Genomic DNA, 21,813 nt, shown 5'->3' on the forward strand with positions numbered 1-21,813 from the left:
CCTAGGTTATGACCCCAAAAGGGGTCCCAATTCAGAGTTTGGGAAGCTTTGTCTTGTGATATCAATGTGCTAAAATAGTCAGATTTGTAATGATGTCAGAAAAAGAAATTAGGTTCTTACTTTACTAATATCTTTTCTAGTAGATAGGTGTGTCATTCTGGACCAGCGGGTAATATTTTAGTGCTCATGAGCCTTGCAGAAGGAATCCACACCAGCATTTGAATCCCTCCTACTTCACCAAAGAGCTCTGCTGCCCCCTTCTGTTTGTTCCAAGGCAGGCAACAGCCCCTTCTAGAAACACCTGTGAAGGAGGGGTATGGGGAAACTCCCTGAACAATTCTGTTCTGCTCTGATGGTATGAAAGTAACATTGCTAAACCACTATATAGAATAGCATGAATAGTGATCTGTACTGAAAATATAATGAACATGTTAAATGCTGCCATTGAACAATTAAAACATGAAAAACAAACATGGCAACGGAAACCGCGGGCCTGAGTTTGACACCCTTGCTATAGAGGTTCTGGTCTGTTGTCGGCAGACATTTTGGTCAAAGATCTGCTACACTGGTTGTGAGATTGTTCAGTCCTTTGAAAGGAAATCTGCTGAGAGTAGTTTTGGAGGTGGAATCACCAGTCCATCGCCTGATCCAGGGCATTCTAGTCTCTTATGTTCTTATAGTCTTTGACCAAGGGCCGCCACTTGAGAGGGCTGCTGGGCACGATGGTCTGACCCAACAGCGGCAATTCTTATATTCTTAAGCAGAAACTTTGCTCACGACTGTCGTAATAAAGAGTATTTGTCACATAATCCACCCTGCCAAAACGAGTTGGGGCAAAGGCTTTCCGCACGCCAGCTCAAAATTCCACAATCTGGTACAACAGGTATGCATCACAAAAGCTCCTGTGGCCGCTTTGGTTCCTAAGGCCAAAGCCTTGAACTGTCTTGAGAATCACATCCACTCTGCGATCCTGCATATCCTTTAACACCATGCCTCCCTCACTTGGCAGGGACATACGTTTGGTAACCTGTACTACCAAGGAATCCACCTTGGGCTGAGTGAACAGTAAGCGTCACTTGTGCCATCAGATACAGATGAACCATTGTCCTGGCTACTTTAAGGGACCCTTCAGGAGCATCCCAATGCTCCATGACCAATGCATTGATATCAGGATGCCAAGAAACAAAGACGACTGTGATCTCACTCCACTCATAAAGAGCAGGGAGCAGCAGGGACCTGCTGGGAGTCCAAGTTGAACTACAGAGAATCAGTAATAAGATCCAACAGAGCTGAGAGTTTGAACAGATGGAGGACCAAGGGATCACCACTGAATCTAATGCACACAAAACTGTCTGCAATCCTGTATCTCCCAACAGGGAGGGTACACTCTTGAGACAGTAAAGGGCATATTAAGAGACTTCATCCTCTGATTCTCCCTCAGAAAACTAGATCCTGATCAGCCTCAAGACAGCAAGGTGGATGCACCCTGGAAGCCCCCGTCCTCTCGTGTCCCCTTCAGGTGCATTGCCAGAATTTCCTTTGGAAGTTTGGCTGCCATGAAAGGCTTTCCACATCAGACTCCAGAGAAAATGCTGTATTAGGCAGCATTGAATCTCCAGTCGAGGACTCCAGCTTACGTCTCTTGGGCTCCTCTGCCTCCGTGCCCGTGTTTAGGACGCCCATCATTTTGGGGCTCTAGAAGAAATTTAGCCCCAACCACTGGGATACCCGCCCATTCTTCGGCCCTAGAGAGCAAAGGGGAAGCTAAGCTGACCGCTCCCGCCCCCTTCATGTGCTGTGTGGCACGTGGTGCAAGGGTGCTCTTTGGGCACCCATCCAGCACAAACCTACTACTAATAATAATTATTTCTATAGTGCTACCAGAAGCACACAGTGCTGCACAGAGACACACAGAATAAGAAAACAGTCCCTGCTCGAAAGAGCTTACAATCTAAACAGGCAAGACAAACAGGATGTCATGGATACATTTAAGGGGAACGGTTAATCAGCGGGCTGGGTTGGAGAGCAGAGGAGTAGGGTTAAGGATTGAAAGCTATATCAAAAAGGTGGGTTTTCAGTCTGTTTTAAACAAGGGAAGGGGCTTGATGGACAAACTCGGGTAGTTTATTCCAGGCATAGGGGGCAGCTAGATGAAAGGAACCAATCTGGAATTGGCAGTGGAAGAGAAGGGTAACGTTAGGAGTAACTTACCTGAGAGAAGTGAGGAGAAATATTGAGGGGCAGTAGAATTAACACACTTGTCAGCAATAGGATTTTGAACTGTATGGGATGGCAGATAGGGAGCCAGTAAAGTTAACTTAAAGAGAGGGGTGACATGAGCATGAGTCATGCAGCAGTTTTGTACAGATTGCACTGTGGAATACCAGTTAGGAGTACACTAATCGATAGCAGGAAGGTTATGGAGGAGGAACCACCATTGCATACACTAAAGGTGCGAGGGAAGAGATAGGAAAAAAAACCAGGAGAGGACAGAACCCTGGAATCCCAACAAGGACAGCATATCAAGGAGTAGGTGCTGAACAACAATATCAAAGGCGGCAGACAGATCGAGAAGGATGAGAATATAGTGGAGGACCTTTGATCTGGCCCTTTGAACAGGTCACTAGAAACTTTAATAAAGGCATAGTCCATGGAACGCAGCGGGTCCAGAATATCATGGGATGAGGGGAAATCCAGACAACAGTGGTGAACAGCACGTTCAAGTAACTTGGATAAGAAGGGGAGGAGGGAGATGGAACAATGTTTGGAGGGAAACAAGTTATATAACATGTAATATAGTCAATTAAATATACCACCACGTTTCTCAAAATTCCTACATGATACAGTCAGTGGGAAATTATATTTGTGTTTATTTTGAAAGGGTCTATCTTAATCACCAGTTTGTTTTAAGGAAGCAAAACTTTTGGAAAAAATTGTTGTCCAGTGTTATCAGTACTTTCCCCCCAAATATAAGAATACACTTCTCCCTCCGTATTCAAGGTTTCTGCAATCGCGGTTTTTAGCTTGCTGGTTCCTCCCCCCAAATTACACAAGTTTGCATAGAGAAATCGCTGATTCCAAGCGTTTACAGAGAAAATTGCCAATTCCCAGCACTTTCTTCAACATACTTTGCCTCTCCTTCAGGAACAGGCCAGGTCTCCCATCATGTTATTCGCGGTTTCACCATATTCATGATATAGTTTTTAATAGTAAACAGCGAACAACATATGAAAAAGTTATTCGCGATTTTTCTGTATTTGCGGTTCTTTTAATCCCCTATCAGAGCGAATACAGAGGGAGAAGTGTACATTGTCCTACTCAAGGCACTCAATTTTCAGTACAGACAGTGGGAAGGGTTTGACAAATGTAAAGGAATTAGGCAAAAATCTCATCTTGAGCCTACCTATATACCACTGTCAGAAAACTTACCCCTAACCAGTTTTTCCCAAATTATGTTCTGTTCTCTGAACTTATGGGTTCAGTTTTATTCATAGTTCAGGCTTGCTAAAGTTAAACTTTAAAAATCACACATGTCGCTGGGCACTTTGAGCTCTCTGAGGTATTATAGAGAGCAACTCTAGCAGGATGGATCACTGTCAATGTCATCAGTAAACAGTGAAATTCAATATTACTTTCTACACACTACCATCCTTCTATGTTCACTGAAGCCCTATTTTAAAAGTCATGAAGAGGGTTAGCATGTTTAATACTGAACATGAATGGAACTTAATACCTGTTCATTGATCCAGATACATCAATGTCATTCATGAAACATTCTATGTTCATTGGCAGGTCAGAAGCATTTGCACTCATCAGCTTCTTTAGTTTTTCACACTCTTGGGTGAGCCTCAGCAAAGGACGAATCTTGGATTTTATATCCAGCTTGTATTTCTTTCCAAATTCTTCACAAAAATAACTAACTAATATTTCATCAAACTTTCTGCCTCCAAGATTAGGGTCGAAAGCAGTAGCAAGGACCTAAAATTTTCAACACACAGTACTAGGTTAAACACAGTACAAAATATGATCACCAATTGCAAAGACTGAACACGTTATATATAATAAATTACAGTAATCTGATGACAAAAGTGTGAATTAGGACATTTATTACTGAAGAATGAAGATTGTCGTGAACAAATACGTCGTGAATTATAGAAACAATTTTAAACAACTGAGGATGTCTGCGTTTTAAATGATGGTAATATAGAGTAATATTATACCCAATAAATGCATTGTGGTTACTTGAGGAATGGTATGTCATTTAGTATGTGCGCAGCTAGAGCAAGGCAGACAAAAGCTGATCTAGTGTTTGTGGTAGTTTAAAAAAAAAAAAAAAAAATGGTTCTGTCTTCTTCAGATGCAGAGAGCATAAGAGAAAAATGTTAAGGCCTCCAACTGACAGTAGGAGTTTTGATCACTGGCCTTATGCCTGCTCCACTCCACTCACTTTCATACTTATAAAAAAAAAAATAAAACACACCACCACCCACCACCTTTTAAGTATCTTTTTATGTACCATGAAAATATATTTGTACTTACTTTTAGTTTCCCTTTGTTAAATGCGCACACAGAAACTTGATACGCAGAATGCCCCAGGTCAACAAAAACCACAATTCGTGGTTTCTCTTCTGGTGCAGGAAGATCCTGTTTGTAGATTCCATATGCAAGTGCAACTACAAACAGAAAAATGGTTGAAAGTATGCAAAACAAAAATCGTGCAGAATTCCTTCAGACTATTCAGATTTGAGTCAATCTTATATTATATCATAAAGATTTAAAAGTCTATTTGAGAAAACATCTTGACTTGTGCTCTATGAATTAACCAGTACAGAAAATGCTTCTTTACTTAATTCGAAGTTTGTGCTAGTGTCTGTACAATATTAAATCTCACCTGCAGTAGTTTCATTAATCAATCGCAGGCAATTCAGACCAGCAATTTGTGCTGCATCCACAACAGACCTCCTCTCTGCATCTGTACAAAAGCAGGGAACCTAGAAGCAAAACAATTCATATACAATTCAAATTCAGAAAACTGCAATCTCAGTTTAGAAACATTAGTAACATAACAAATAACAGATAAAACCTGTATGGATCGTCCAGTTTGTCCAACAAGGAAGAGTTATCTGCTTCTCCACCCAGGTTACAACTCTCTATGGCTATTAAAGTATCAAGATCACCGAGATCCTCTGTTTATACCTTGTAGTTTTGAATTCTATCACTGTTTCTACTCTAATAACCTCCCCCAGGCTGGGATACTCTTCCGCCTTCTCCATGAAAAAATATATTCTGATATTACTCTTAAATCTACCACCCTTCAACCTCCAATAAGTGAGGAAACTTGAAGCTCATTGTCACTAAAGGAACCTAAAGTACTGCTCCTATCACTGAATGCGGTATAAATAGAACACTGATAGTAACTGAATATGGGTCTACTTGTCAATCTGTTCTTTACATCCTTTTTCCAAATTAAGTCTTACTTACAGCAATCACACAATCAACAACAGGTTTTTTAAGTGCACTTTCTGCCGTTTCCTTCAGTTTGGTCAAGAGCATAGCCGTCACCTGCTCGATAGTGAAGCTTCTTTCTTCCTCCAAATATCTAACCTTCATAGGAAAAAGTGTAAACAAGTATTGAACAAAACATATGCATTTACCAATGAAACCAATATAATACCTGATATTTTTTTGCTTGCATAATTATCAAATGGATACTTCAAGTGACAACAGTCAGCATTTGAGTTTCTGCACTTGTCAATGTCCTTCTATGTTGTACTAATAATTCTACTCACCCTAATCCCAGTTGAACCTGTTGGCAGCTGCACAAGTTCATAGGCAAGGTTGGATTTTTCAGCCTGCACGAATGAATCTGAAAACGCACGGCCATGAAACCTTTTAAAACCTTGTAGTGTATTCTTTACATTTGAAACTACCTACAAGGAAAGCAAACAAATTGAGATTATATTATGCCTACTACACAGTCCACAATGTAAAGCAGTTTTAAGAACTACACAGGCATATTATGGGCACATATTAACACAAATAGAAAATTTTTTCCACGGTGTTACACCATGATGGAAATAGAAGTTCTTGTTTTCTCATAGTGCATTTTTGAAAAGTGTGTCAAATGTACCGTCACCCTGCAAAAAACCCTGCCGAGTCTCCAAAGGGCACCTAACAGCCTGCATTTGACCCCTGAACAATAGAAGACGAGACCACCTCAGGGACAGCCCTGACCTCCAGAAGAAACTATGCAGGCTGGCTAATAGGTAGGTACCCAGTGGGATTGGTCTGTCAGCTACAGACTGAAGTCTGTGAAAATTCAAGCAGGCAGAACTTCAAAATTGCACCAAGCACTGAAATACCCGAAAAGGGGACAAAATTACATTGAGTTAAAAACAATAAAATGGGGTGAGCAGAACAGACAACTGCAGCCATGCGTGCAAAAGGAAAGAACTGTAGAGGGAGCTAAACAGCCCACTGAAGTACTACAGAGGAAGAGTGAAAAATCCAGTGGATGCCTTCTGCACCATGTGGTTAAAGGGAAATAACCCTATTGTCTAGAACAGTGTTCTTCAACCTTTTGATACCTATGGACCAGTGGAAATAAAATGATTATTTTGTGGAACGGCGGTTGAAGAACACTGGTCTATAATGTCTCACCTATTGCACTGGAATAAATGCTTAAGAAGGGATTCAATTATATAAGGACAACAAATTTGTACTTACTTGGCTTTTAGCTGCTGCTCCAATGGAACGATTCTTAGGTCCTAATGAGATGCACGACCTAAAATGAATTAAATACTATCTCAGTTTTACTCAATTAAGAGTGAAAACAAGATAACATCACCCAGAAGATAGTGGAAATACAGGCACTGATTCAGCCAAGTCTGTCTCGGAGACCAAATGTTTGGGTAATTAAACTAAGTTATGCTAACTATTAAGACAGAGGGCTTTGTGTTTAGGTATGAGATCTCGTCTTAGTTAAAACCCAAACCCAACCTATGATATATTGAAGCTGCCCCTCCCCACTTGAAATAAAAGAAAAATTCCATGCAATGCCCAGGATAAGTCAAGTCAGTAAGTACATTGCAGTCATTGGTTGAAATATATTCTTAATAGTATGGAATGAATATATGTATGGACAAAATTAGAGTTTCTTTTTCTGCAGTTACCTACCAAATCAAGTGTTCTTTATCTTTGTTTCCACAGCCCTATAACCGATCAATAAAACCCTTGCATCCATTTCGTAAACAAAAGCACACCCACAGTACTACTTCTAGGGTTGCGACCATGGACCCCAGGAATTGCATGTGTAATGCCACACCTAAAGGATGGGAATCTGGAGAATGCTTTGAACTTCAACTTCTTACACCTGGATCCCAGAAGTCAGGCCTTCTCTTTTGCCATATCAAAACGAATTCTGACCCAGATGGTTCCAGAGTCTGAGACAGGCTCAGGGAACTCTTAGAGAAGTTGATGAGCCAACCTAACAACTGGAGAAGCAAAATTACCCGATCTGTCACCCGACAGCTCTCCTGTTGTGAAGACATCCAAATTAACCAGTCTAGATACGGATGAATTTGGATCCCCTCTCTTCTAAGGAAAGCTGCTACCACCATCCTTTTGGAGAACAGGGAGATGTGGCGCGACTGAATGGCATGGCCCAAAACTGAAAATGCTGGCCAAGAATGGTGAAGCTCAGAAATCTCTGATGCGGAGGCCAGATGGGAATATACAAGTAAATCTCCTTGAAATCGAAAGCTGTCAGAAAATCTCCTGGTTGCACCGCTGCAATAACTGATCTCAACGTTTCCATGCAAAAATGTCTGACCCTCAAAAACTGATTGACTTTCTTGAGATTTAGAACTGGTTTGACAGAGCCCCACTTCTTCAGGACAATTAAATATCTTCCCTGACCTCTCTCCTCAGGAGGAACCAGAATGACTGCTTCTAGGGAATTCAGTGTGTGCTGCACCACCGCCTTTTTGGCCAAGCTCGCATATGGGGAGACCAAGAAAGTTCCCCTCTCCCATCGCAGATTCTAACTTGAAACCTTCTTGAATAATACCCAGGACCCACTAATCTAACATATTCTTGGTACACTCCAACAATAAGTGAGAAGACAGCCATCCCCCAATGCAGTTGGCGGAGTGAACCAATAGCCGTCATTGCGTAGAGCAGGAAGCTGAGGTACAGGCTGCCTGAGAGGTAGACAGTTTGTCAGAATGAAAGGAATGTTTCTGGGTAAACTTAGATTTCTGATTATACAAAGATTTCCCTGACCTATATCGCTTTGTACCTCTAAAGCGAGGGCAAGCTTGCGAAACCTTGAAGGACTTAGAATCTCCAAAATCCTTACCAACGTCTCCAAGTTCTCACCAAATAAATGGTCTCAAGCCTCACCAGACGTTTAGACAAAGCATCCACTGCCCAGTGTCAAAGCCATAAGAACTTTCTAGAAACAACCGACAGCAACATCTGCTTAGCCAAGGCCCTAATGATATCATAAGCCATCCACCAGATATGCCAAACCCGCCTCGACATCTGGAAACTCCACAGGCAGCTGAGACGCCAAATGGTTGGATCCACTTAATACATGTTCAAGCTGCACAGGAGCCACATAACACCGTTTGCAATGTAAGGGGAGAAACCTTGAAAGACATTTTCAATTAAGTTTCAAATTTTCTATCCCTTCGACCAGCAGAGTGGTCTTTTTGGTAACTGCCGCCACTAGGGCACCTACCCTTGGCAGCTTAAACCTATCCAGCTCTTCTTGAGCCATCGGATAAAGCTGCGCCATGGCTTTTGCCTCTTGCAGCCCCGCCTGGTAAACCAATGTGCTGAAATTAATTCTTGTATTGCTTCATGTACTAGAAGAATTCTGGTGATAGGGGGGTCCTGGTACTAGCCATGAGAGTTTTAGCGGATGTGGAAGTCTTCGCCTCTGAATGAGAAATATTCAAGCCCTGGATAGTTTTAGTAATAAATCCAGCCAGCTCCTCCCTATGAAACACCCAAAGTGCCTAATGGGGTGGTGCTGTGGGGTCATCTGGCTCACCCAATGGCATCTCCTCAGTCTTCAAGTCCCCCCGAGACAACTCATCTGAGGACACTGGCCGTGCAGAGAAATTTGGAGACACTAATACCCTTCCAATGTAGGAGGGAGGGTGGGGAAGGAACCTGGGGAGCCTAGGTGTGGCCCCCAAAGTTGGCATGGCTTAGACATCCCTTAGCTCAACTGAAGCAACAGGAGCTCAGAGCTAAACTAGAAGTAGCAGCCAGGAGCTATAAAACTACCATCCATCTGCCTGTGGGAGAGAGAATATATTAGTTGGCCAGGAGGCTTTTCCAACCGCAAATGACCGGGCAGGAGAGGGCAGCCAGAGTGCCGGCAAATGAAGGAAATCGCTCATGGTATGCTCCGACCGCCTCTTCCTGTACTAAAGTCAGGCCTCATCAATCAGGAGCTGCTTTGACACACAGGTCCTGATTGGTGAGGCCCGACTTTAGTACAGGAAGATGCGGTTGGAGCATACCGCAAGTGATTTCCTTCACTTGCCGGCGCTCCGGCTGTCCTCTCATGTCTACCCTGCTAAAAACTGTATTCATGGTTTTTCAACATTCGCAGGAGTACTGTAGACTTATACTCCATACTCTCCATCTCCTCCATCTACTGGTAGACAAACACAACCCACTAGTCTCTGGATTCATCTGCTGCTGATGCTAAAGAAAATTTGTTAACCAGGTACATAGTAAGCCTTCTCCTGCTATACAGTTCCTAACAGGCAGCAGCCAACCACAGAACCTGCCCTTTTTCATCCTGATAAAGAGATCTGTTTTATTAAAAGGCACATTAAAGCTGTTGTAGAAATCAAAAATATCAGCAGCATCAGAAAAGGCCAAGTTGAGATTAAAAAACAAGCAATTCCATGATGAAATCAAGAACTCAAGCACAATTGAAAAATCCATACAGAAACAGAGAAAAATGAAAGCAGATAAAGGCCATATAGTCTATTTACTCTGCCTACACTCGACTACTTGCATGAAAACAGTTAACATTAAGGAGTCCTTTTACTAGCATGCTAAAACAGCTGATGCGCCTTAGTAAAAGAACCCCTAAGTTTCTATACGGTTTTTTCTAGCAACCTGGTAATTCTGTACTTTACCAGGTAATATTTAGGATATTCCACCATCCTAATAGGTGACTTTGCTGGAAGGACTAAAATGCACGCACCAAGTACACAAGTTCTACCACAGAGACCATAAAGCCTAAGCTTTCACAGTCCCTAAACGCAAACCCCCCAGCACTGTAGTCTATACACACCCTGCTTTTGACCATACACAAGTTATGTTTATCCAAGGTACCCGTAGAACTATAATTTGCTTAAATTAATATTTATAACAATAAGAGGCTCTACACTAGATATAAAGAATTCTGTGAAGATGTGAAATAGAAATGACTCATGAACAGACAATACTCAGTATAAACAAGATGCTCATACTAAATAGCTTAGAATAAAAATGGTTTTTGATCATAAAGCTATTACAAAGGCTCAACAGATAATTTTGGAAACATAAGATAACACATGCAAGTATAATGCCAACAGTTTACCCAAAAGAAAAGCATATCCCCCAGTCAAAGCAATGCTTTTCATAATACACCTGCCCTCCTTTCTGGGTAAACCCATTTAAAACTTCACTATTTGGAAAGGCAAAGGTTAATTAATGTGAAAGCCCACATTGTCACCCAACAAAACTAAAAACTAGTTGTAAATATTTACCGTGTTTCCCCGAAAATAAGACCTACCTGGAAAATAAGCCCTAGAATGATTTTTGGGGAAGGTCTTAATATAAGCCCTACCACCGAAAATAAGCCCTAGTCGCCAGGTGCCACGCTTCCCCCCACCCATCTGAACCGCGAGACAGAAATAAATGTACCTTATAACAAACTGGCAGCATCGGCAGCAATCTAGACAGGCTGCTTCATGGCCTGGGCCATTCCTCTGCCGTGTTGCTCATGACATCATCAGTGATGCAGTAGAGGATTGGCCTAAGCTGCGAAGTAGCCTGTCTAGATTGCTGCCGACGCTGCCGATTTGTTATAAGGTATTTATTTCTGTCTCGCAGTTCGGATGGGAGGGAGAGATGGGTCGGTGGGGGTGCCCGGCGGCAGGGGGGATAGAAAGATGCTACACCGGGATGGAAGGTAGGGATAGAAACTGCAAGGGATGGGAGGGAGGGATAGAAGCTGCAAGGATTCTGCTGCACAAGTGATAGGAGGAAGGGATAGAAAGATACTGCACAAGGGGATGGGTGAGAGAGGAAGAAAGATGCTGCACATGTGGGGGAGAGAAAGGGAGAGGATCACTGTACATGAAAAAATAAGACATCCTCGAAAATAAGACCAAAATTAATAAGACAGTGTCTTATTTTCAGGGAAACACAGTATATACTATTCTAGAATAATGCCTATTATCAACATGTATCTATGGGGGCCTTGCAAGTTTTCAAATCCAAGAATGTGTAAATTAAAAAAAAAAAGGTTAACAGGCAAACAATCTAAAAAAAAAAAAAAAAAAAAAAGCTACAACTTACAATACATATATCATGAAGTAAGGGACTGAGACTTGTATATCACCTTTTTGTAGTTTTACAACCACACTCGAAGTAGTTTACATACAGGTAGGTACTGCAAGCATTTTCCTCTCTGTCCTGGTGGGCTCACAGTCTGTCTAATGTACCTGAGACAGTGGAGGATTAAGTGACTTGCCCAGGGTCGCAAGGAGTAGTGTGTGGTTTGAACCCACAAACTCAGGGTGCTGAAGCTGTAACTCCAACCACCATGCCACACTCTCTTCCAAAAAGGGCCAGATTAGATTTTCTATAGCACTCTCCCAAGGGAGCTCAGAACAGTTTACATTAATTTATTCAGGTACTCAAGCATTTTTCCCTGTCTGTTGTGGTGGACTCACAATCTAGTACCTGGATTAAGTGACTTGCCCAGGGTCACAAGGAGCGGCAACTTCAGGGTGCTGAGGCTGTAGCTTTAACCATTGCACCTCCCTCTCCTCTAAAATATTTTAGCAAAATCGTATTGCCCCAGATACATTAGAAAGATTGTGAGCCCACCAGGACAGAAAAGGAAAAAATGCTCCAATACCTGATGTAAACCGTTCTGAACTCCCCGGGAGAACAGTATAGAAAATTGAATAAATAAAAACATAATCATTTACAATTTCCTACAGCTACTGTAGTTAACTAAAGCTCCCTGCTAATCTCCCTAAGCCAGTGGTTCTTAACCTGGGTTTGGCGAGTCAGTCTCGCGGGTTTGGCGGAGGTCAAAAAAGACCTCCGACTCATATAGCGCTTCATATAGCGCTTCGGTCACGTTCAATCATCTATCAGTTATTCAGTGATTTTGATCAAGACTGATCGTGTACTCGGTTTCTTGATCTATCAATCAACAGCAGAAGTCACACACTGATTTGCAGTAAATTTCATTATTATGCTATTATTATTCGAAATATAGGAGAACTTTTTTGTTTTCAAAATTGATATTATTTTTTTTCCCTCACTGTATACACCTATGTTTTGAATTTGTAAAAATCATATTTTATTTTTCCAATAAAGAAGGGTTCGGTGAACACGCATATGAAACTGGTGGGGTTCAGTACCTCCAACAAGGTTAAGAACCACTGCCCTAAGCCTAAGGAAAAATCTATAGTCCACTAAAAGAGCTCCTTTAGTCTGAATAAGAAACGGTTATGGCCACATTTTCAGGGCTTTTTTTTTTTTTTTTTTTTGGGGGGGGGAAGAGCTCCTTCGGAATGATCTTCCCCGAAGAACGAAGGATGCAGCGCTTCCATCTCGTAAAACGGGGGTCTTTGACGGGAGCATTATCGGAAGAAAGCGTCACGTCCATGGCGTCACATAGCTTTGGCTTTTGAAACCCCCCCCCCCCGGCCTCGTCTGCAACGACCACAAAGGCCATTCAAAGGCGGAGAAAAAAAAAATGTGCTCCCGGAGGCCCGAAGTTGGAGGCCGACGCGGGCCGCCCGACAGCCAGGTAGCCCCGACTCCCTTCCCCTACCGAAGACAGTCCCCGCTCCGAAGAGCTTACAAGCCCAAACAGGCGTTACGAGTCTGCGGTCCCTCCTTACAGGTAGCACCGGACGCCGGGTTTCTCGGGGGGGGGGGGCGAACCCCTCTCCCAGAAAGCCGGGGAGGCCGCGAGGCCCCAGAGGAGGGGGGGGGGAGTGGCCACTCACGGTGTGCTGCGGTCGCTGTACTCGTTGGCGACGGTCTCGATGCCTCCGGCCCGGGCCACGGCCACGTAGCAGCTCTGGAAACCGACGTCGAAGCCGACCACCGACATGTTGGCTGCGCGGAGAGGGCGGCGGGGGCGGGCGGACTGGGTGCCGTTAGGCGGCGGGGGCGCTCACGAAGCGGAGCGTGCCCGCTCCAGCGGGGCGCGAGAGCAGGGGCGGCGCCGGGGGAGGGGGAAAGAGAATAACCGACTCGGCGCCGCACGCGAAGAAGAAGGGGGGGGGAGGGGGAAGAAAAGAAAAACCGGCCGCTGCTGTTCACAAATCTCGAAAGATCTCGCAGCCTCTGTGACAGAGCCAAGGAGGGGGTGGGGCTCGAGGACGTCAAGCCTCGCGAGGCCCTGGCGTCATCACTTCACGCGCTCTTTCTCGGGGAAGGGGAGCGCCTAGCGGAGCCGCAGTCCGGCTCTTGGCTTCCCTGCGTCCAACTACTGACTGGAGGCGCTCGCCAGTCGCTTTCTACGGGCTAGGAGGGGAACCGCGGGATCTGCCGCAGGTGACGTCACACGCAACTCGCTGCCGTTGCCCGGGAAACTCGAGAGAGGGGCGGGGAGTTCCGCGTCGCTTTCGCAATCTTTCCGCAGTGAACGTCTGATGGGGGGGGGCGGGGCCGGGGAGGAGGTGGCGTCGGGGCGCGGGCGCGCGCGTGTGCGCTCTTTGCACCTGAGGTGGTTGGAGTCTAAGGAGCAGTAAATGCGCGGGGCGCCCTTGCTCCCCGCTCCACCCATAGCAAATGGCTGACTGCGCCTCGGGCCTTCTGCAGTCGCTTCTCATAGAAGCTGCTCCCTCAAGCGTGTCCACACTTGTTCCAGATCTTAATAGCATCTGCAAAAAAAAAAAAACAACATAAAACTCCAGGCTTTCCTCATAGCTCGTCTGCATCATGGTTCTTCCCAAAGACATTGAACAGAACTGATCCCCGAGGAGCTTTCTGTCGTATGTTATTTGGCAAAACGGCAGCTTCTGAGAGCAGGATTAAGGCAAAGGCCTAGGCACATCTCTAGGGCCCCTTGCAGGTGTGTAACTAAAGCTCTCGAGGCAGATTTTTAGCCTAGAGCAGGGGGTCTCAAAGTCCCTCCTTGATGGGCCGCAATCCAGTCGGGTTTTCAGGATTTCCCCAATGAATATGCATGAGATCTATGTGCATGCACTGCTTCCAATGCATATTCATTGGGGAAATCCTGAAAACCCGATTAGATTCCGGCTGGTTCAGAATTGCCCATGTCTGTTCTAGACCAGGGATCTCAAAGTCCCTCCTTGAGGGCCGCAATCCAGTTGGGTTTTCAGGATTTCCCCAATGAATATGCATGAGATCTATGTGCATGCACTGCTTCCAATGCATATTCATTGGGGAAATCCTGAAAACCCGATTAGATTCCGGCTGGTTCAGAATTGCCCATGTCTGTTCTAGACCAGGGATCTCAAAGTCCCTCCTTGAGGGCCGCAATCCAGTCGGGTTTTCAGGATTTCCCCAATGAATATGCATGAGATCTATGTGCATGCACTGCTTCCAATGCATATTCATTGGGGAAATCCTGAAAACCCGATTAGATTCCGGCTGGTTCAGAATTGCCCATGTCTGTTCTAGACCAGGGATCTCAAAGTCCCTCCTTGAGGGTTGCAATCCAGTCGGGTTTTCAGGATTTCCCCAATGAATAGGCATGAGATCTATGTGCATGCACTGCTTCCAATGCATATTCATTGGGGAAATCCTGAAAACCCGATTAGATTCCGGCTGGTTCAGAATTGCCCATGTCTGTTCTAGACCAGGGATCTCAAAGTCCCTCCTTGAGGGCCGCAATCCAGTTGGGTTTTCAGGATTTCCCCAATGAATATGCATGAGATCTATGTGCATGCACTGCTTCCAATGCATATTCATTGGGGAAATCCTGAAAACCCGACTGGATTACGGCCCTCAAGGAGGGACTTTGAGATCCCTGGCCTAGAGAAAGAGGACCAGAACCACTCCTGCTCTCCCCCCAAACGTGCTTCCCACCAGTGGCAGGAGGAGCGGGCAAGCAGTGCCCTGGTTCTGGGAGTTAATCTATTGATTGAATTCATTTTCTGTTCCATTTTCCCTTGGTTAAACATACAAAATATACTAACAGGTTATCCTAATTTGACACATAGTTTACTTAGGGCCACTCAATGAGTTAATCTTATCCTGCACCTTCTTTTATTTTATGGAAGACTACCAAAAAGCTGAATATTTATCATAACCCTCTTTTGTTTTGTTCCCTTGTGTCTGTTGGGTTGGTCTCTACACCGTTTAACATTTTTGCAAACACCTTATATACCCCTCCCCCCCTTTTTTTTTTCTTCAAAAGTATAGCATGTCTTTTAGCGCCAGTCCCAGCTCTTACACTGATAGGAATTCTATGAGTGTCAGAGCAGAGCAGAACACTAGCACAACTTTGTAAAGGAAGGGGTTATTTATTTCATTCATTTTCTATCCTGTTTTCCTCAGAGCTTGGAACAGATTGCAGATTAAATATACATAATATACAGTTAGGTTACGATTTGCACTGGATTTATCCGAATTTGACACATACTAGGGATCAGTATACACATTACAAACCTCCTTTTAGTTTTCCTCTTTACAATGTCCTGCAAAGAAGGGAATGTGATTTCTATACCCCCCTTTTTTTTGCACTTTTATAACCACACTCAAGGTGGTTTGCATATAAGTACTTCAAGCATTTTCCCTATCTGTCCCAGTGGGCTCACAATCTCACTAACATACCCGGGGCAGTAGAGGATTAAGTGACTTGCCCAGGGTCACAAAGAGCAGTGTGGGGTTCACACCCATTGTAAGATGGAATTCATATTTAAGGTGTCTCACTAGTGACATATTAACTAGGCACTCGTGTGTGTGTGTATATATATATATATATATATATATATACACACATACATAGTATATATATTTATTATCATTATCATTTTAGACTTAGTTTCATGCATTTTCAGTTGTAGTTCAAGATTTGTTACATTCAGGTACCTATATACCTGAGGCAATAAGTTATTTGCACAAGGTAACAGGAGCTTCAGTAGGACTTGAATTGTGGCTTCTCTCGTTCTCAGAACAACTACTTTAACCACTATATTATTTTATCTACAAACCCTATAATCTGCCATTCTTGTTGATTTACAAACTACAGATATGAGGGGCCACTGAAAAGTTCTCAGTCCAACCAACAAAACTGGGGCAGTCTCCATCAAGGGCTATACACTTAATCCAGTAACTTTCCACTTTTTTCATTCTATATTTTTCCGAAAAGGTGAAAAAAAGTAGAAAATCACTAGACTAAATGTACAGCCCTCGACGAAGACTGCTCCAGCTTTGTTGGCTGGGCTGATAACTTTTCAGTGGCCACTCGTATAATTAAACCAAATTATAACTTTAAAACATGATGAAAAAAATTAATAAAAATAATACATGGACAAATAGCTAAATCACAATAAACCTCATCTCCCCCCCCTCTTTTTACAAAACCATAGCGCGTGTTTTTAGTGCTGGCCATGACAGTAACAGCTGTGTTGCTCATAGGAATTCTATGAGCAAAGCTGTTACCGGCGCTAAAAACCGCACTACGGTTTTGTAAATTGGGGGGGGGGGAGAGATTTTCCTGTCAAAATTACAATCTAAGGGGCATGTTTACTAAAGTGCAGTAAGTTTATGCACTTTTAGCATTGTACACTGTGAAATTTAGCCACACTTCTTATAGAAAGTTAAGGTGTGGTAAATGCAGGGCAGCTGTTTACCACACAGGCATTGCATTACATGTAGTGCCAGATGGCACAGGTGCTCTGACATTATTAGGCACTGCCTGTAACACAGTTCCAGTAGGCAGAAAAGCCCTGCTAAGGCAGTGCATAAATGATCATCCTGACAATGATGTTTGGAAGGGATCCAGGAAGAACTTTAAGACTCTAGCTGATGTCTTCTCAAAGAAAGATGACCCCCCAACCCAATCCCCTCCTAACATGCAAATAATTGTTATTGCCTAATTAGCTTACATATGAATCCGAGCCCAACTACGAGTGATCTATACAGAATCTGGCAGATTACCTTTAAAGTGGACCAATGTAGCAAACACACGAGTAGTTCAAAAGATAAACATGTATCTGTGTTTAAAGCTGCTATAAATAAATCCTATCTTATACCAGACCCAGAGAATCCCTGTTATGTTATAAATAGAAAAGCATATCAGATCATTAACTGTGGGTCACTGTGTTATTCTTAGCTGTTCAAAAAGAAAGATAGCTTGTATTCTGTTTAGCTCAATAGACTAGGCTTGTCCAGAGGATTCTGGTTCCAAGAAAGGTGAATCATTCATCTTGTAATGCACATGCTTTCCAAAGCACCCAACTTCGTTCATGGAACAGAGGCTAGTGTGTCAGCCTTCCAGACTTTGTCTCACATTAATACTAGAACCAGCATGAATTACTCCAGAAGTAAAGATTTGTATCCTTTTTTTTTTTTCTGTCCGGCTCGTCTCCGCAGCCGCTCGCACCCAGTCGCAAGGGGACTTCCTTGCAGGGGGATATTGGGACTCAGCTCTGTACTTTTTTGGATGCAGATCCTGATACTAGGGTCTCTATCTCTGCTTTGTATGGCCGGATCCTGGCTCTCTGCCCGCCTAGGGTTTTCCCGGGTATTTTGGAGGCCTGGCGGCGGGACTTGGGTTGGGACTTGGGGGATAATTTTATATTGACAACCCTGAAACGAACTGCGGGCTTGGTACATAGTGCTGAGTTACGTGAATGTCACTTTCGTACTGTCCTGAGGGCATATGCTTCCCAGAGTCAGGCTTATCATATGGGTTGTATTGATTCTCAGTTATGCATCCGCTGTTCGGTGGAGGTAAATTCTTACTTTCATGGTATTTGGAGTTGTGAGGGGATTCAGACCTTCTGGACGGATATGGCCTCCTTTTTACAGGGCTTGTTGCAGACCCCTGTGCCTGTCTCCGTGCAGTCTATGCTGTTTGCCCGTTTCTCATTTTTGAGTATGTACACTTCTTATGAAAAATTATTCCTTAGTAAATGTTTTATTTTGGGGAAGAAATGTATCTTGTGTTGCTGGCTTTCTTCTGAACCACCTTCCTTTTGGTATTGGAGGAATCGCCTTCATGAACTGCTGGGTTGGGAGGCCCGTTTGGCCTGTTCTTCTCGACGCCGGAGCAGAGACTTTGTTCACACTTGGACTCCGTATTTGAACATTTTGACTCCTGAGAGTCGTAGCCGTGTCTTGAATAGACTTCACCTTTGATTTTGTGTTATTCAGTGTCTTTGCTGACCCCTGCCTCTGAGTTATTGTATCTGTGGGGGGATGGGACGGGTGGGTGGGGGGTTGGGGCTTCTTTGCTGTGGGGAGGGGGTGAGGTGGGTCCGGGGAGGGCATAAGAGTCCAGTCCTCCACGGTTGTATGATGAAAATGTATACCATCGTTATTTTTGCTGTTGCTTTTTCTTTTGCTTAATAAAATAGATTTGAACGTAAAGATTTGTATCCCCCCAAAAAAAAAACCCCCAAAAAACAACCCACCCAAGAGAGACATTTACATGCAAAGATAGAAAAACTTGAAATAGTTTTATTGATTTACATTTCCTTTAATGTTTCACTGTTATAATAAAGAATTACAGTTGTATAATATTTGATATTTTAACATTAAAGAAATATATGCATTTATTCTGTCCATGCTTGAAATATCAATATAATACCGAGGAAAAGAAATGTTAGCCTGCAACAGAGATTACATAAGATACAAATTTTGTGCTACAAAAGCCAAGAAATAAATGGTTTTATTTTCAGCAGCTCTGTGCTTCACAAAAAAATCTGACTGCTCCCATAGTAATTATGCCTGTTACATTAAATACAAAACAGCAGTGACCTCAGAAAGAGGAAAATTAATCCCTGCCTTGATAAACTGTGCCTCAGTCACCAGTGCTGTTTTCTCTCACCCTTCCTGTCAGCCTTTCAGCCCTGAACTCCCTTTTTCCATCTTTTTTTAATCTCTTACATAATCTCAGCCTCACCTCTTTTTTTCATAGTCTCCTCCTTGAGACATTTGATTCCATTCTAACAGGTAGCGTAAGCTACTCATAAAGGAGGCAGAGCCAATGGAAGCAGTAAGCCCTGTGCCTCTGCTGTCTACATGTACGCTCTGGGCTGTGTGGCTCGTTCTGGTCCGTTGTGGCAATGGGCTGATTGTAATGTAATTAGGTGCTGTCTATCAGACTGCATCTGGAGCCAGTGCCCAATCACTTCCCTCTAGTTCTGACTCTGCTGACATATGCCAAATTATTTTATAATACCTCTTTGAGTTCCAATCATTTTTATTTATTTTATAAATATAGACAATATAGACTTACTTACAACAACTTCTCATAATAGGACAAACTTCATGAACGTCATGAGTGTACCGAAGTTCAAGGAGAACAAAAGAAACAGGTACTAAGAAGGTATATGAATAAATGTATGATATATTTTACATAGGTACAGTATGTAGAAGTAGGTATTTGTATAAGCAGGTAGATTGATTATATTTTATAGGCAGAAACAAGAAAGAGGATTGATTATGGTTTAAGAGGGCTGTATTGAGAACCAACGCAGAAAACACTAACTCTATATTGTAACACCATTATAAAACCACAAGTATTGATTACAGTTTAATAAAAAAACCATGTCTGTGTTGAAACCCTCAAACTCACAAAAAACACCCTTCAGAAACCAAGGCTACGTCTCAGAATCTATAGCAAAAAAAGGAGAAAAGACCTCAGTGTCTAACAGGAGTTCTAAAAAGCTTCCCAAATAGACAAGTCAGTCTCAGACAAAGTTTGAAACTGGCAGACACATCCTTGGTCAAAAAACTCCTTCAAGCTCTTAATATATTCAGAGTCACACATCTCGTTTTATAAACTTTTTAAATTTTTAAATAATTTTTCATGAGTAGTGTCATAAAAGTCACTTATCTGAACAGATAGCTGTTTAAACGTAGTCCTGGGATTAGAAAGCAGGAACAAAAAATGCTCCGTGGGAAATCAGTTGAAAGCTAATTCAAGCATGTCCATTGCAACACTTCCACATCATCATGGATGCATTTTTTGTTCCTGCTTGATTCACCTTTCTTGGAACCAGAATCCTCTGGACAAGCCTAGTCTATTGAGCTAAACAGAATGCAAGCTATCTTTCTTTTTGAACAGCTAAGAATAACACAGTGACCCACAGTTAATGATCTGATAAGCTATCTGTTCAGATAAGTGACTTTTATGACACTACTCATGAAAAATTATTTAAAAATTTAAAAAGTTTATAAAACGAGATGTGTGACTCTGAATATATTAATAGAGCTTGAAGGAGTTTTTTGACCAAGGATGTGTCTGCCAGTTTCAAACTTTGTCTGAGACTGACTTGTCTATTTGGGAAGCTTTTTAGAGCTCCTGTTAGACACTGAGGTCTTTTCTCCTTTTTTTGCTATAGATTCTGAGACGTAGCCTTGGTTTCTGAAGGGTGTTTTTTTGTGAGTTTGAGATTTTTTGGACATCCTTACTTGTGTATTTGGATTTTTGTGATGTATTGAAACCCTCCCAGGAAACACAAACTGTATTGCAACACCATTACAGAAGCTCATGTAAACCGCTCTGAATTGACTCCCCCAGTCATGAGTAGCAGTATAGAAGCTTTCAATTAACTAATGCCATTTGGAACTTTGGAACTTCTCAAAACGTCACCTAACGTTAGTCACTGGAACGACCCATGTGAAGCACTAACGGGGGAATTCTACAATTGTGGCCACCTCAGAAGCAGCCACCGGTAGCGTGTCAATCACAAACCAATGCCGATTATAGAATTTTGCTTTTTTTTTTTTTTTACACCAGTGCCTTAAATTTAGGCCAGCATTTTAGAAGCCTATATTTAAGGTGCCAGTGTCACACTTATTGAAGCGCCTAAGGTCACTTCCGGTGTAAGCCACACACACTCCAGCCTTAGGCATCCTTATGTACCCCTAAACACTTCTGTAAGCGTGACATTGGCACTATAAATGAAGGCACTGTTTGCGCCTGATTTTTTTTTAGAAAATGTGCTTCCGGACTGGTTGGTTAGCTGGCGGGGCGCATCTTTGAGAATTTTCCCCTAATGCTATATCAACAATTACGTGTACTGGCTTTGTATAAGTACACAATTATGTGTCTAATTTAAGCATGATCATTTACATTAGCTCGATGGCTGGTGTAAATGCTCATGCCTAATTGTTGGTAATTAAGTACATAACTGCTAGTATTCTAGAGTATTCCAAATGCTAGGGTCCACCTTAGGAGTCAGTGGCCAAGAAAAAGAATCCTTTCTCCCAATGTGCGGCGACAGCCAAAAAAGCAAATGAGATGCTAGGAATCTGACCCCCCCCCTCCTCTACGAAACTGCGCTAGCAGTCTGTAGCGCAGACAGCCGCGCTGAATGACCTGCACTGATCCTGATGCTCATA

General features: G+C 43.0%; 1 protein-coding gene across 1 annotated transcript in view; it reads right to left on the bottom strand.

Moving 5' to 3' along the window:
• Positions 1–13,796, bottom strand: part of HSPA4 (heat shock protein family A (Hsp70) member 4) — a 47,293-nt gene extending 33,497 nt beyond the window's left edge. Inside the window, exons 1-7 of the mRNA XM_033927083.1 lie at positions 13,269–13,796; positions 6,727–6,784; positions 5,790–5,930; positions 5,482–5,604; positions 4,892–4,991; positions 4,540–4,673; positions 3,734–3,978 (exon numbers count right to left, since the gene is read on the bottom strand). Of these exons, the coding sequence (XP_033782974.1) occupies positions 3,734–3,978; positions 4,540–4,673; positions 4,892–4,991; positions 5,482–5,604; positions 5,790–5,930; positions 6,727–6,784; positions 13,269–13,375 (908 nt within the window). The 5' untranslated portion in view covers positions 13,376–13,796. The remainder of the gene's footprint in view (positions 1–3,733; positions 3,979–4,539; positions 4,674–4,891; positions 4,992–5,481; positions 5,605–5,789; positions 5,931–6,726; positions 6,785–13,268) is intronic.
• Positions 13,797–21,813: the final 8,017 nt, after the last annotated feature.

The sequence above is a fragment of the Geotrypetes seraphini genome, chromosome 18, assembly GCF_902459505.1.
Source record: "Geotrypetes seraphini chromosome 18, aGeoSer1.1, whole genome shotgun sequence".
Taxonomy (NCBI): domain Eukaryota; kingdom Metazoa; phylum Chordata; class Amphibia; order Gymnophiona; family Dermophiidae; genus Geotrypetes; species Geotrypetes seraphini.